Source organism: Microtus oregoni, unplaced genomic scaffold, assembly GCF_018167655.1.
Source record: "Microtus oregoni isolate MIOR12 unplaced genomic scaffold, Mior012 000011F_ref0000422, whole genome shotgun sequence".
Taxonomy (NCBI): Eukaryota; Metazoa; Chordata; class Mammalia; order Rodentia; family Cricetidae; genus Microtus; species Microtus oregoni.
Window position 1 is genome coordinate 12,404,832 of NW_024543070.1, and position 12,923 is coordinate 12,417,754.

The following is a 12,923-nucleotide window of genomic DNA, read 5'->3' on the forward strand; positions in this document are numbered from 1 at the left end:
TTCTCAAACCAGCAAACAGAGAGCTTATAGCTAAACATAGGTTAGATTGTGGTACTCTTCTGCTCAAAACTGCTATGAAGCTAAAACCAAACCCTTCATTATGATCTAAGAATTCTAGATGACTTGGCCCCATTTGCCATTCTGATCTCATCTTCTATCGGTCTCCCCCATCATTTGCTCTTGTCCAGTCTAGTTGGTTTTCATGTCAGGTCCATTCCTACCCCAGTGCTGTTGAACTTGCTGTTTCTGTGGCCTAGAATGTACTTCTCTTCAAGATCAGCTTAGCTTACCTCCCCATTTCCCTCATTAAGGTCAAATCCTTACACACAGATATAGGTGCATGCATGTGTGTTTTATTTACAAATATTTCCCCAGGTCCAGGAAATCTGATGTATAGTTAACATCAAGGAACTGGAGAGATGGACCAGCAGTTAAAAGCACTCGTTGTTCTTTCAGAGGCCCTGAGATTGGTTCCCAGCACCCATATGGTAGATCACAGCCATCTATAACTCCAGTACCAGGAGATCTGGTGCCCTCTTCTGGTCTCTGAGGGCACCAGACTTGCACACAGTGCACATGCGTACATGCAGGCAGAACACTCATACACACAGGATCTATAAAAACATTAAATATGTTTGAAGAGATGAAAGCGTTAGCTACACACACCTTTGGTTTGCCATTCTTTCAACAAATTCTAAATGCCTTACATTGAAAGGAATAGCTATGAAGCCCCAACTTCTGTCACATAAAAACCCAAAACAAGAAAAACAAAAAAAACCTTTTTATATAACTTTGGTCCTTGAGGACCTCATCTTTGCCTATACTTATCTAGACAGGGGTCCTTCTGCCTCGCCAGCTAGCCATGTGGAAGAAACTCTATTAAGAGTGGAGCCTTTTATCGAACCCAGACCGTCTAAATGGCATTCCCTGCTTTTCTCTGTTGTCACCATGACCTCAGTCTAGCTTCTGGCACACACGGTCGGTCACTCATGATCCCTTTGTCCTTTGCTTCCCACAGGCTAAACCTCCCCACTGTATCAGTTTCCTCCACGCCGTAGTTTGTTCTTTTCTCACCATTGTTGCTACCCTCCTCCAGACACAGTGCCCCACCTAAGGGAAGGCCTGCCAAAGTGGCAGTGGGGCTTGTGTGCTCACAGCCTCTGTCACTAGCCTGGAGTTTGTGACCCAATGATATGTCACAAAGGCAGGGTTTGATGGGTGCCTCAGAGCTGGGCAGGTGGGGCTGGAGGAATCACAATAAACTCGCGGTCTGCAGGACTTGATGGGCACAGTGTAGAGAGACAGGACAAGCTGAGGGTCAGTGGCATTGATTAGGAATGTCACTGGGACACTGGGAGGAAGGGCTCCCTCAGGGTAACCAGTCTTTGATCCAGGGCATGGCTGGACAAGTATGGATCTGAATCCATGGAAATTCTGCCTCATACTTGAGTGTCCTGAGAACCTTCCAAGATGCTCCAGGGAGGCATTTGGTCACATTTTCCAATGAGTTGGTCAATGGTATTGTTTTGATGTCAAATGCGATGTGGGAAGTCTGAGACTCGGCAGCAGAAGGCCTCAGAGGCAGTCCTAAGCCAGCCATATCACTGCGCGTCAGTGCCTTCTTCTGGAGAATAACACATGCCAGGCTCTTTGCTTGGCCGGAGAGTTAAATGAGGCAAAGCTGGGCACTGTGCTTCACACCTGTAGTCCTAGCACCTGGGAGTCTGAGGCAGGAGGATTGTGGGTTTGAGGCCAACTTGGCTAAGTTCCAGGCCAGCCTGTAAATACACAGTGAGACCTCTGGGGGGTGTGGTTATAAATATATTGTGTGTAAGTTAATGAGATGCAAAGGCAAAAGCTATTTCTAGGCTTTTACTCTGAAAAGGCCCCGAGTCTATCATCCATTCAACCCACACAAGGGCCCTGGAGACTCACCTGAAAACGGGGATGACGTAGTCACTTGGAAAGATGCCAGCTCGTCCCGTGACTAAGGAGAGACCCCTTAGCCAGCCATCTTGGTACTTCCCCAAAACCTTGATGCCTTCTCCCTTCTGCAGGTCCAGCTCCTCAGGTCCGTTGGCTGAATAAGTGTGCAGGGCTACAAACCTGGAAACACAAGGAGCTCGTAAGGGAGGCTGGGCATGCCTGGGGAGGGCGCAAAGCTGAGGAAGGGCTGGGGGAGGCCAGTCCTAGAGTGCACCTGCCAGCACCTAGCAACAAACGCCATTAAAAATGGAAACTTAACCATGGAAAGCAGACAGAAGTGGAACAACCTGGCTGAAATGCCAGTGGGTCTCCTGCCTTTGTCTCTCCACTCCATAGGGCACGGCACAGCTGGCCATCAGATAGGTCAACATGGGCACTGGGACAATGGGGAACTGACTTCCAGTAGAGAAGAGACTTGAAAGACAGGATCAGTGGCAGAGGTGTCTGACAGTCCACGGTAATGCTTTCTCGCTACTGTCTGCTGCCGTTCTGAAGACAGCAAGGCTCAGAGGGACAGGAGTCATCACAGAAGCCTCTCTGAAACCCTCTTTGAACTGAGAGTAGGGGTTGGTTTGACATCTAGGAGTGGCCTGGGAGACAGCTGGATGCCAACTGCAAAGTGTACGCTGGGAAGGAGGAGGCAGGGCTGACTGTCATTATTATTTCTGCACATAATGATTCCACTGGCTCAACAGTAGGTGGAGGGGGATGGGTTTGTATCATGCAAAAATGTGAGTGAGGAGAAAGAGGACACTGTCTTCTCAAGTTCACACAGGAGTCAGGTAGGTGGTGGCCGAGTATGAGTCATGGTGGTGAGGACACCGGGGAACAGAGAAGCTGAGGCTGAGGACATGAGAGCCGCTGCCTCATGGAAGGCATTAAAGAAAGAACATAATTGCCTTGGGTTCGGGGTCACTTTAGCCAGGCGTGGCCAAGCTTTTGACATTGTGACATGATGTTGTCATCTGCAAAATTTATGCCCCATAACTGTATAAGTGAGTTTACAGAAAGTAAAAAAAGCAAAATAGATCTGATAATGTTTTAAGTTAGCTTATGGTTACGTGTTGGGCTATATCCATAGTTTGGTCTCATGTGGCATGTAGGCTGCAGTTTGGACATGCAGCCTGGCATTCCTTTGAGATCCTAAGGACTGTGAGACACACATAAACTCGTTATCAAAGTGGATCTTATTTGCGAGTGTTCTTCTTACCTACAATGCTGAATCTATCTGTTTTTACTGATTCTAGTAAGTTAGTATTCATTTCTGAGCCAATATTTTAAACCTGCAGGGAGACAATAGAGACTGCTCAGTACCCAATCTCCTAGCAGTGCTGTAGTTTCTAATCTGCAGTTTTCTCATCCGCGCTCATCACCATCGGTGGTGGAAAAGGAGGCGGCGTTAGCCGTTTGGATGCTGTGGTTTGGACATGGAGACTAGGTGGCAGAGGGTTGCAAGGACGAGAGCTCTGCTCCAGAGGCTAGAGGACGAGGTGCTGAGCTTTTTACTCACATGTTAGTTGAGAGCTGTTGCTGGGAGCTGGGCACGCTGACCATGGCTGTGGAATGTCCCGGAGAGGCAGGTGCGGGCTGAGAAGTGCTGACCTATACAGACAGGAGAGACAACCAAGCAGAACTGGTAAACACCCCAAGCCAGGCAGGTGAACAAATCACAGAGCAGCACCGCCAACCCAGCCATTTCTCTGGTTTGTTGCTTTGGGTAGAGTGACGGGGAGCAGGTGTCTTATGGCCGGTCTAGGTAGTGTTCAGGGCTAAGTTTTCAAAGGAGTGTAGCAGAGTACGGCAGGCTGTCAACTGAGAGCCACAGGACCGTGAGCTTCTCCTGTCCCATCCCACCCAGTTTCTGTGTGAAAACATGCCCGTGGAGAACAACAGGACAGCCGACTGAGACTCAGCACTTAGCTCCCCCCCCCCCCCCCTTTTAAGAGCCTTCTAAGTATCAACAAATTTAGTCCTCACCGGAGGTAGCATATTAATCCCCATTTTTTCCATCAGAAGCTGAGACACTTTGGGAGGGACAACAGTTACTTAACTAGGACATACACAATTTAAAATTATGTCTTAGGATATGAGCCGACCTGCTCACTAACTATTGCTAACATTAAAACACACACTTACACACACACACACACACACACACACACACACACACACACACACACGTCCTAGCAGCGGATACAATAGCTTACAGAACATGATGTGAACCCTTTCCGTTTCTTCCAGATAAAACCAGATGAGCAATGATAGAAACCTCTGAACTCTGCCTACTCTCCTAGGATTCTTCCTTTTGTCTAATATGCTGATGTGCTTAAAGAAAAGTGTGTGTGTGTGTGTGCCTGCCTGTGCGCATGCATGCACAAAGGTGGAAGTCAGAGAAAATTTTTTAGATATCAGTTGTCTCCACTATACAGGTCCCGGGGATAGAATTCAGAGCTTCTATCATCAAGCTTGGCAGCAAGCACCTTCCCTGCTGAGCCATCTCATTAGCCCTTCCTTTGTCCCCACCTTCTACTCCTTTCTTTCTTTTTTGAGACAGGAACTCTCACTGGGACCCAGGGCTTGCTGATCATGCTAGGCTGGCCAGCCAGTGAGCCATCTCTGGGACTATAAGTACACACCACAACATCTGGGTCTTTCATGTGGCTTCTTGGGGTTGAACTTGTCTTCTCAGTTGTGTGGCAAACATTTGAAAGGCTGAGCTATCTTAGAATATTCTTCTGCTTCCCTTTCTAGCCTCGCCTGTCTTAGGTAGGGTTTCTATCGCTATGACAAAAAACCATGACCAAAACACAAATTGGGGAGGAGAGGGTTTGTTTGGCTTACACTTCTGTATCGCTGTTCATTATTAAGGCAGGACAGGAACTCAAATAGAACAGGAACCTAGCGGCAGAAGCTGATGCAGTGAACATAAAGGGGAGTTGTTTACTGGCTTGCTCCCCATGGCTTGCTCAATCTGCTTTCTTATAGAACGCAGGACCACTAATCTAGGGGATGACACCATCCACTGATGGGCTGGGCTCTTCTCCATCAGTCACTAATGAAGGAAAAGCCCTACAGGCATTCCTACAGCTCTGATCTTATAGAGGCATCTGAGGTTCCCTCCTCTCAAATGACTTTAGCTTGTGTCAAGCTGACATCAAACTGTCCAGCACAATTGACTACTTGGCAACCAGACACACAGGAAACACAGCACTGTTAAGCTGCAACCTTTCCTTTTTTGTTCCTCCCGCAGATGACACATTAACATTAATATCAATATCACAAATAAAAACATCTTACAAACTTAAAATGTCCCATGGTCTTTACAAATTCAAACACTTTCAAGTTTTTATTTTTTTAAATTTCAAAACCTCTTTTACAGCCTAAAATCTCCTAAAATTTAATCTCTCAGCTGTGGGATCCCATAAAATAGAAAAAGCAAATAATTAAATAATTCCTACTACAAGAATGAAATACCAGGGCACAGTCACAGTTTGACCAAAGCAATGTCCGCTGTGTGGGATTTACTCACAGTCATCTGAGCTCCTTCAAGAGCTTGGGTCACATCTCTAGCTCTGTCCCCTGCGTCACACACAGCTTGTCTTCCAAGCTTGGGCAGGATTCACTCCCCCCAGCTGCGGCTGTTCTCGGTGGTCGTCCCATGGAACTGGCATCTCTAAAATGCTGGGGTCTTCTGCTGGACCTGGGCTGTGCTTTCACCAATACCCTCTCCTGGGCTCTCTTCACGCTACCAGGCCCCAGCTTCTCTGCATGGCCCCTTCAGTCTTGGGTCTTTAACTGCTACTGAGGTTGCCCCTTCACCGATGGCCTCTCCTGGCCTCTCACAGCGCCAAACCTTAGCTGCTCTCCATGACCCCTTGCCTTCAAAATCATTACCACCTGGGTGACTCTTACATTACCAAGTTAGGTTACCAGCGCGAGGTCCAACCTTGGCCACCTTTGGAACACAGCTTCTGTGTGCTGACTCTCAGGAAACACTTCCCAGAAGACTTTACCTCACTGATGCTGGTCTCTTCTTAATCATCAGTAATTTCACACCTCCAGCTAACCAGCATTAATTATACCAGTGAAACAAAGGTGACTTAGTGGTTCTGGTCTCTAGTTAATTGCCGTTGATTCTTCAGCCCCACCTGACTGGAACCACATATTCTACCACAAATGCCTGGCAGAATCTCAGTGTCTGCATGGCTCTCGACATTTCTTGTCTTCAAACCTCTGACAAAACAGTTCACTGAACTCTCAGTACTGAACGGCTCTTCTAGCCCAAAGTTCCAAAGTCCTTACAGTCTTCCCTAAAACATTTTCAAGTTTGTCACAGCAATACCCCACAATCCTGGCATCAACTTCTGCCTTAGTTTGGGTTTTATTGCTATGAAAAGACTTCATGACCATATCAACTCTTAGAAAGGAAAGCATTTAACTGGGGATGGCTTACAGGTTCAGAGGTTTAGTTCATTATTATTATTGTGGGAGGCATGACAGCAGGAAGACATGGACCTGGAGAGGTAAGAGAGTTCTTTGTCTGGATCCGAGGGCAGAAGGGAAGAGAAAACCACTGGGTCTGGCTTGGGCATCACGAAACCCCAAAGCTGTCCCCCAGTGACACATTTCCTCCAACAAGGTCAGACATACTTGAGCAAGGCTGCACCTTCTAATGCCACTCCCTAACCATTCAATATCTGCGTCAGACATATGGGGGCCATCCTTGTTCAGGCCACCAACCTTCCTCTGCTCCTGCTTGTCCTCCGTGCCATCTCCTTGGCCATGCTGTTTTTGTCATTTGCTTCTCACCTCTTCCCTGTTACTTCCATTTTATATAAAAAAAATATAAGTCATAAGCACATCACGTGCACAGCAAGTATATATGATTTTATGCATCACTTACATAATAGTGTAGATGATGAGTGTATCCATACCACCCAACTCAGAATACAGATGGAAACTGGATATTGTACTTAGCAGCTCTCTGCATCTTTCTCAGTAACCACATGGCTCCCCTCCCTCTGGAGCAGCAGTCCTCAACCTGTGGGTTGTGACCCTTTGGGGTCCCATGTCAGAGAGCCTGCATGTCATACATTTACATCACAACTCACAGTAGCAAAATAAAAAAGCTACAAAGTAGCAATGAAGTAATTTATAATTGGTGGTCACAACATGAAGAACTGTATTCAAGGGTCGCAGTATTAGGAAGGTTGAGGACCACTGCTCTAGAGGTAACCAAAGTGCTAAAGTGTGTGCCAATCATGTAATCATTCCGGGCCTTTTCAGTGTCGTTTCTTCCTGGCACACATTTTTTGCACATGCTTCTCTGTTTTGTCTGCTGTGAACATCATATAAAAGAACATGCAATAAGTACAACCTGCGACACGGGGGTTTGCTGTGTATTTGTGGCTCCTGTCTCGTATTTCATGGCAGGAATATACCACCACGGGACTAGTCTATCGTTTATACGTCATTTGGGCGGCTTTTAGTCCTGGGCTGTTATGAACAGTGTTGCTATGAACATTCCTGTACATGTCCCCTGTGCCCATGTACAAGTTTCTCCAGCATATACACCTAGGAATGGAATTGATGGGCCGTAGGGCAGGAGCCTGTTCAGTTTTATTAGGTAATAACAAATTGTTTCCCAGAGTGGCTGTAACAATTTACACGTCTGCCAGCAACTAATGACAATTCCTGTTATTTTAGAGTCTTGCCAGCATGAGGTAACACTCAGCTCTTTAATATCTGCTCATGTGTTGGTGTGAGATGCTAACTCATTGTGGTTTTTCATTCATGTCTCTGAAATGCCAATAAATTTGAGTTTATTCATTTCCCCTGTTTTCAAATGGTTACCGATGGTTATTATTACATGAAATGTCTGTTCATATCCTTTGTCTTTCCAAAGCCCTCGGGTTATTTATTTTCTCATTAAGTTGTGGACTCTATTATTTTTGAATATAAATCCCTTGTAGCTTGTATTTTTTTTATTCTGTGGGGTTTTTTTTTGATGAACAAACGTAATTATATAATGCTTTCCTATACAATTCTCACTTGAAAAATCTTGGCTACGATGCCCTTTAATCTCGGGGTCGTGAGGTACATTTCTATGTTGCCTTCTGAAAGTTTTACCTTTCATATATAAGTTCTTTAGTCCACATGGAATTGATTTTTGGTGAGAGAGGAATCAATCCAGTTTCATCCTTACCCCACATGGACACCCAATTAACTCAGCTTTGGAGTTCATTCTTCCCTTCTGACCTGCGGAGCTGTTTGCCATAAATCACATCTCCACATGGTCTGTTTCCAAGTTTTCTAGTATGTTCCACTGGCTTAAAAGAAGCTGCAGCTAAGTATTAGCATGGCTCAGACTTAGTTTTAAAGTAAGAAGGGACATCTGATCCTCAGACCTCAAATCCCGCCCTAAGCAAACCCCGCCCCTTCTCCTTAGCAATCTCTTTGTCCCTGGCTTTTCCTTGCTCCCTCTGAACCTTAAGATTTACTGTTTGTAGAACTCAATAAAAATCAATTAAAAAAAAAAGAGTTACTGTTTGAGTGTCATGAAAAGGAACTCTAGGGGAGTGAATTTGTGGGGGAATAACAAATTTAAGATATTGAAATAAGGGTGTGATTCCTTATTCCTACAATCCCAGCACTCAGGAAGCTGAGATAGGATGATCATGATTAAAGGTCAACTCCGACCTGTCCTCAGTTCCCCTCCTATTCTCTTGCTGTCTCCTGTTTTTCTCTCTACTGTTCATTAAGCCTCCCTTTTCCCCCTCCCTCCCTTCCTCCTCCTGTCCCTTTTATTTAATTGTGTGACACGAAGCACTTCTCTGTAGCCCTGGATGGCCGGGAACTTGCCATTTGATCTTGCTGATTGCCTGCTTCAGCCTCCTGAGGGCCACTGTGGACCACCACACCTGGACAAGACGCCGTTGAAGAAGAAATATTGCATGTTCCTGGCTAAAAGCACGACACAATTCATCATTTATTTTGTCTTTTTTGATCCTAATCACTGCAGAAAACTTGACATCATAGTGCCTGCCTGTCATCCCTGCTCTGGGAAAGCCGAGGTAGGAGGGTCAGAAGTTCAAGGTCACTGTTCTTCAACAAGCCAAGTTCAAGGCCTGCCTGGGCTACAAGAGGCCCTGTCTCAGAAAAATAAATTTACACTTTAAAGTCTGTAACTTTACACCCAGTACTTGGAAGGCTGAGTCAGGAGGATTGCCATGAGTTTGAGGGCACCTAGATTACACAGTGAGTTCCAAATCAGCCCTAGCTAGGGAGAGACACTGAAGCAAGCAAGAAAATAAACAAACACCAAAAGAAAATTACCTTCCTTTTTTTGGTATATAGAAGTGTGTTTATAAATACTAATCTAAGACTAGTCAACTAGTAACCTTGATAACGGCATACCTGTTCTCAATGCATTATTCTGCATTCTTTTGAGTTTTCCATATAGATAATAATATAATCATATAATAACAAATATTCAGCCTTTACTACTTCTTGATTAGTCCGCTGGCCAGGCCCCTAGATAGTCCAGCCTGTGGCAACTGAAGACCTTCAATTGCCTTGCAGCTAGACTTCGGCTGAACTTTAGTGTCACTGAGTCAGTTACACAAACACAGAGCCCAGGGTGTTTGGACAATGGCTACCTCTCACCTTCCAGAATCCTCCTGTATCCGATAGGGATAAAGAGAGCCCGAAACACTTCAGACTCTTTTCAAATGTCCTGCTTGTAGCCCAGCTTTCAGAACACACCCGAGCACCCTACAAATGTTCACTAAGTTCTTCCAAGAAGACTGGCATCTAAACTATTGGCACAGATGATGAGTAGGCCAGTGAGGAGAAGGGTCTTCTTACCCAGTTCTTTCTTCCATTGGCATTAAGGAGCCGGTAACACAGGAAAATTGAGGCGCATTGGTAGTTGGGTAGTGTTGTTTTTTGTTTTTATTTTTTTCCCCTTGATATTCCCGACCTCAGTCTCTTTTCCCATTGGATGATTTCCCACAGACACAGGTATTATTTCCCTCAATGGTGGACCTGGTCAAGGATTCAGATAGACAGGCATTTGCTAATACAGAGCCTCATTAGGGCATGTCTGATCCCTTCTGAATGTCTGTGTTCTAGGTGAGGCCATCTGTGAATGGAAAGGGTTTGAAAAGCAAGGCACAGTTCCCTTGTTTTAAGGGCTGTGTAATCTCATCGAGATAAAATGAGAGTGACCAAAATAAACCTCTGAGAATGCAACCATCACAAGACCTCGTGTTCACAGACTATTCAGTAGAGGCCACACATTCCTAAGCACTTAATTTTCTCATTAAATCCTTATAGCAAGTTAAAAAAAAAACAACAAGTGCTATTTTTGTGTGTGCACATGCATATGCATTTGTGGGGTGCATGTTTGTGGGTCTGCATAAATGTTCATGTGCAGGCCTGAGGTCAAACTTGGATGTTGTGCCTCAGAAACTATACCCCGCCTCTCCTTTAGACAGGGTCTCTCATTGGTTTGAAGCTGGCTGGCCCAATAGCCTAAGCTGGTTGACCTGGGAGCCCTAAAGATCTACTTGTATTTGCTCTTCTAGTGTTCCAAATTAAGTGCTATTATTTCTTTCTCATTCTCTTTTTGCTGACAAGATTGCTAAGGTGAACATATGTTATAATGCTTTGTCCAGGACCACAGGGCCAGGTAGTCAGCAGAGGTAGGACCCAAACCCGAGCCATCTGGTACAGAGTCTGCTGTCTTCATCCCACCTACGAAGTCTAAGGCAGCACTTGCAGTTTGGAGGTAGGATCCAGCGTGCCCGTGATGGGGCTGGAGAGTTCTCAGAGGACAGGCAGCATGCAGACTGGAGCTACAGGCAACAGCCTCCCAAGTTCTCTGTTCCTTATTGGCTGGGCTGAGCCAGGGCGGGTTTGCCCAGTTTCCGAGAGTCCTGCAAAAGCAACTGAGAAAGTTCCCAGCCGTCTCTTTCCTGCAGGTTTTCTGAGTGCATTTGATGGATTTCACAAGGCAGAGGCAACAGAGCAGAGCCTGAGGGAGAGCAGTCCCAGCATTTGTGTTGGTTCACACACGTGCTCAGCGGTCAAAGCAGATGCCACCATATCTAGTGCCACTTGGCTCCTGGTCAACGACCAGGTTAAATGGTCATCCCCTGTCTAATAACCAAATATTAATGTTAAGAGTTGTGGCAAGGGCTTCTGGCTTTTATTAATTACAAGAATCTTGAAAAATTAAAAGCCTTTGTCTTTATTATTATTTTAAAAGATTTTATTATGTATATGTATGCTTGTGTGTGAGCAGGTGCTCATGGAGGCCAGAAGAGGAGGTTAGAGGCCCTGGAGCTGCCGTGACAGATGGTTGTGAGCCAAGGTGGGTACTGGAACTGAGCTCAGGTCCTCTGCTGGAAATAGTCTTAACCGCTGTTCTATCTCTGGCTACAGCCCTTGGCTTTAGAATTCCAGCATGTGAGAGCCAGAATAGACCTTAAAGACACTTTAATCCAGAGCATCGGAGAGGGCAAGTGGCATGCTGAGGGTCATTGGTGAAGTTTAACATAAGTCAGGCCAGGTCTACCACAGGGTGAGGGACCATGTCCTGGGAGCTGGTGGGAACAGATGCTGGATTAGCTTTCCAGGCAGTGCCACTTACTCCTAACAAATCATCAGGGGTGTTCCCTGTGCAAGCCTCTGCCTTCATGGTGCCTGCATGCGAAAAAGCTCAAGCAACACAACAAGTGTAAGTGGGAGAGACGGAGGCTAATTAAATTTAAAGGGACTGGAGATGGAGATCAAATGAAGAATGTTTCTGATGGCTTTTCCGGTTTGACTCTGCTTTATTATCCGGCTACAATGAACTTCACTTACAACTAACACATCCTCCAACCCCCCTACCTGGAATGTGTGCTTTTGTGGAGTCCCTTACCTTTTGGGGTTTATACTATTCACGTTATGTACATGGAAAGAACTGGGGTTGGGACATATTCTTCCAATATATGGGAGATTATACTCTAGGGGGTGTGGTGACCTGGCCTGAGGCCCAGGGTGGAAGGTGACTTTGCCCTTCTAGGGACAGAGCCCGAATATTAAAGCATGGACACACTGTTCTCAAAGGAGGGTTTCTATTAAGCTCAAAATTGCTGGCAAGGTATGAGCCAGGAAGGCAAAATGATGAAATCGCTTGAATGTGGCACCAACACCCTTTGTCGCCTGCATGTAGCCCACAAGACCTACATTCACTTGTCACTCATCCACCTTAGAGACTCCTACCCTCCATTTACATATTCATTATTCAATTCCTCATCCTAACATGAATTTTCTCACTCAGACACCTATTATATCTTTCTCTTATTGAACCCCTCCATCACTGAAGGGTCCATTCATTCTGTCCCTTGCAGATGTTCAGTGGTCCACACACAGGCGCAGATACATTCAAGAGGTTTCATTCATTTGCCTGTTTGTGTATTCAACTAACATTTACCAAACTTCTTGTCCTACCAGACTTGGTTGGACTTAACCTTGGATTGATGGAGGGCACCAGCTACCCTGGCCTTGTGGAGTTAAACGCTAAGGCAAACTCCCAGACAAGGTAGGAAGTAAGAGAGGTCCCTGGCATGTGTAGTCAGGCTGTGCATTCGGCATTCCTTCCTCCTTACAGGGCTCAAAGTGACCAGACACGCATGCTCACAAAGTCTTACAAAAGAAGAAAGGTCAAGCAAGGTTCAGGGTCGTGCAACCTTTTCCCTGTAAACTTATCAGAGTATTTTCGGCTTTCTTTGGGTTTCAGTCCCAGCTCTATATTGTGGTTTGAAATCAATCATGGATAATATTCAGAGAGCAAGCCTATTTGTAGACAATAAACTTTACTTTTGCACACTGAAAACGAAAGATAATTCTCACCCGCCATTGAGGACTACTCCTCTGATCCCCCTCCC

General features: G+C 45.6%; 1 protein-coding gene across 2 annotated transcripts in view; it reads right to left on the minus strand.

The window, feature by feature from the left end:
* Window positions 1-12,923, minus strand: part of LOC121453131 (E3 ubiquitin-protein ligase SH3RF2-like) — a 112,177-nt gene that overhangs the window by 20,893 nt on the left and 78,361 nt on the right. For both annotated transcript variants that reach the window (XM_041659640.1, XM_041659639.1), the window contains 2 exons: window positions 3,497-3,588; window positions 1,936-2,106 (listed from right to left, as the gene is read on the minus strand). In XM_041659640.1, the coding sequence (XP_041515574.1) occupies window positions 1,936-2,106; window positions 3,497-3,588 (263 nt within the window). The remainder of the gene's footprint in view (window positions 1-1,935; window positions 2,107-3,496; window positions 3,589-12,923) is intronic.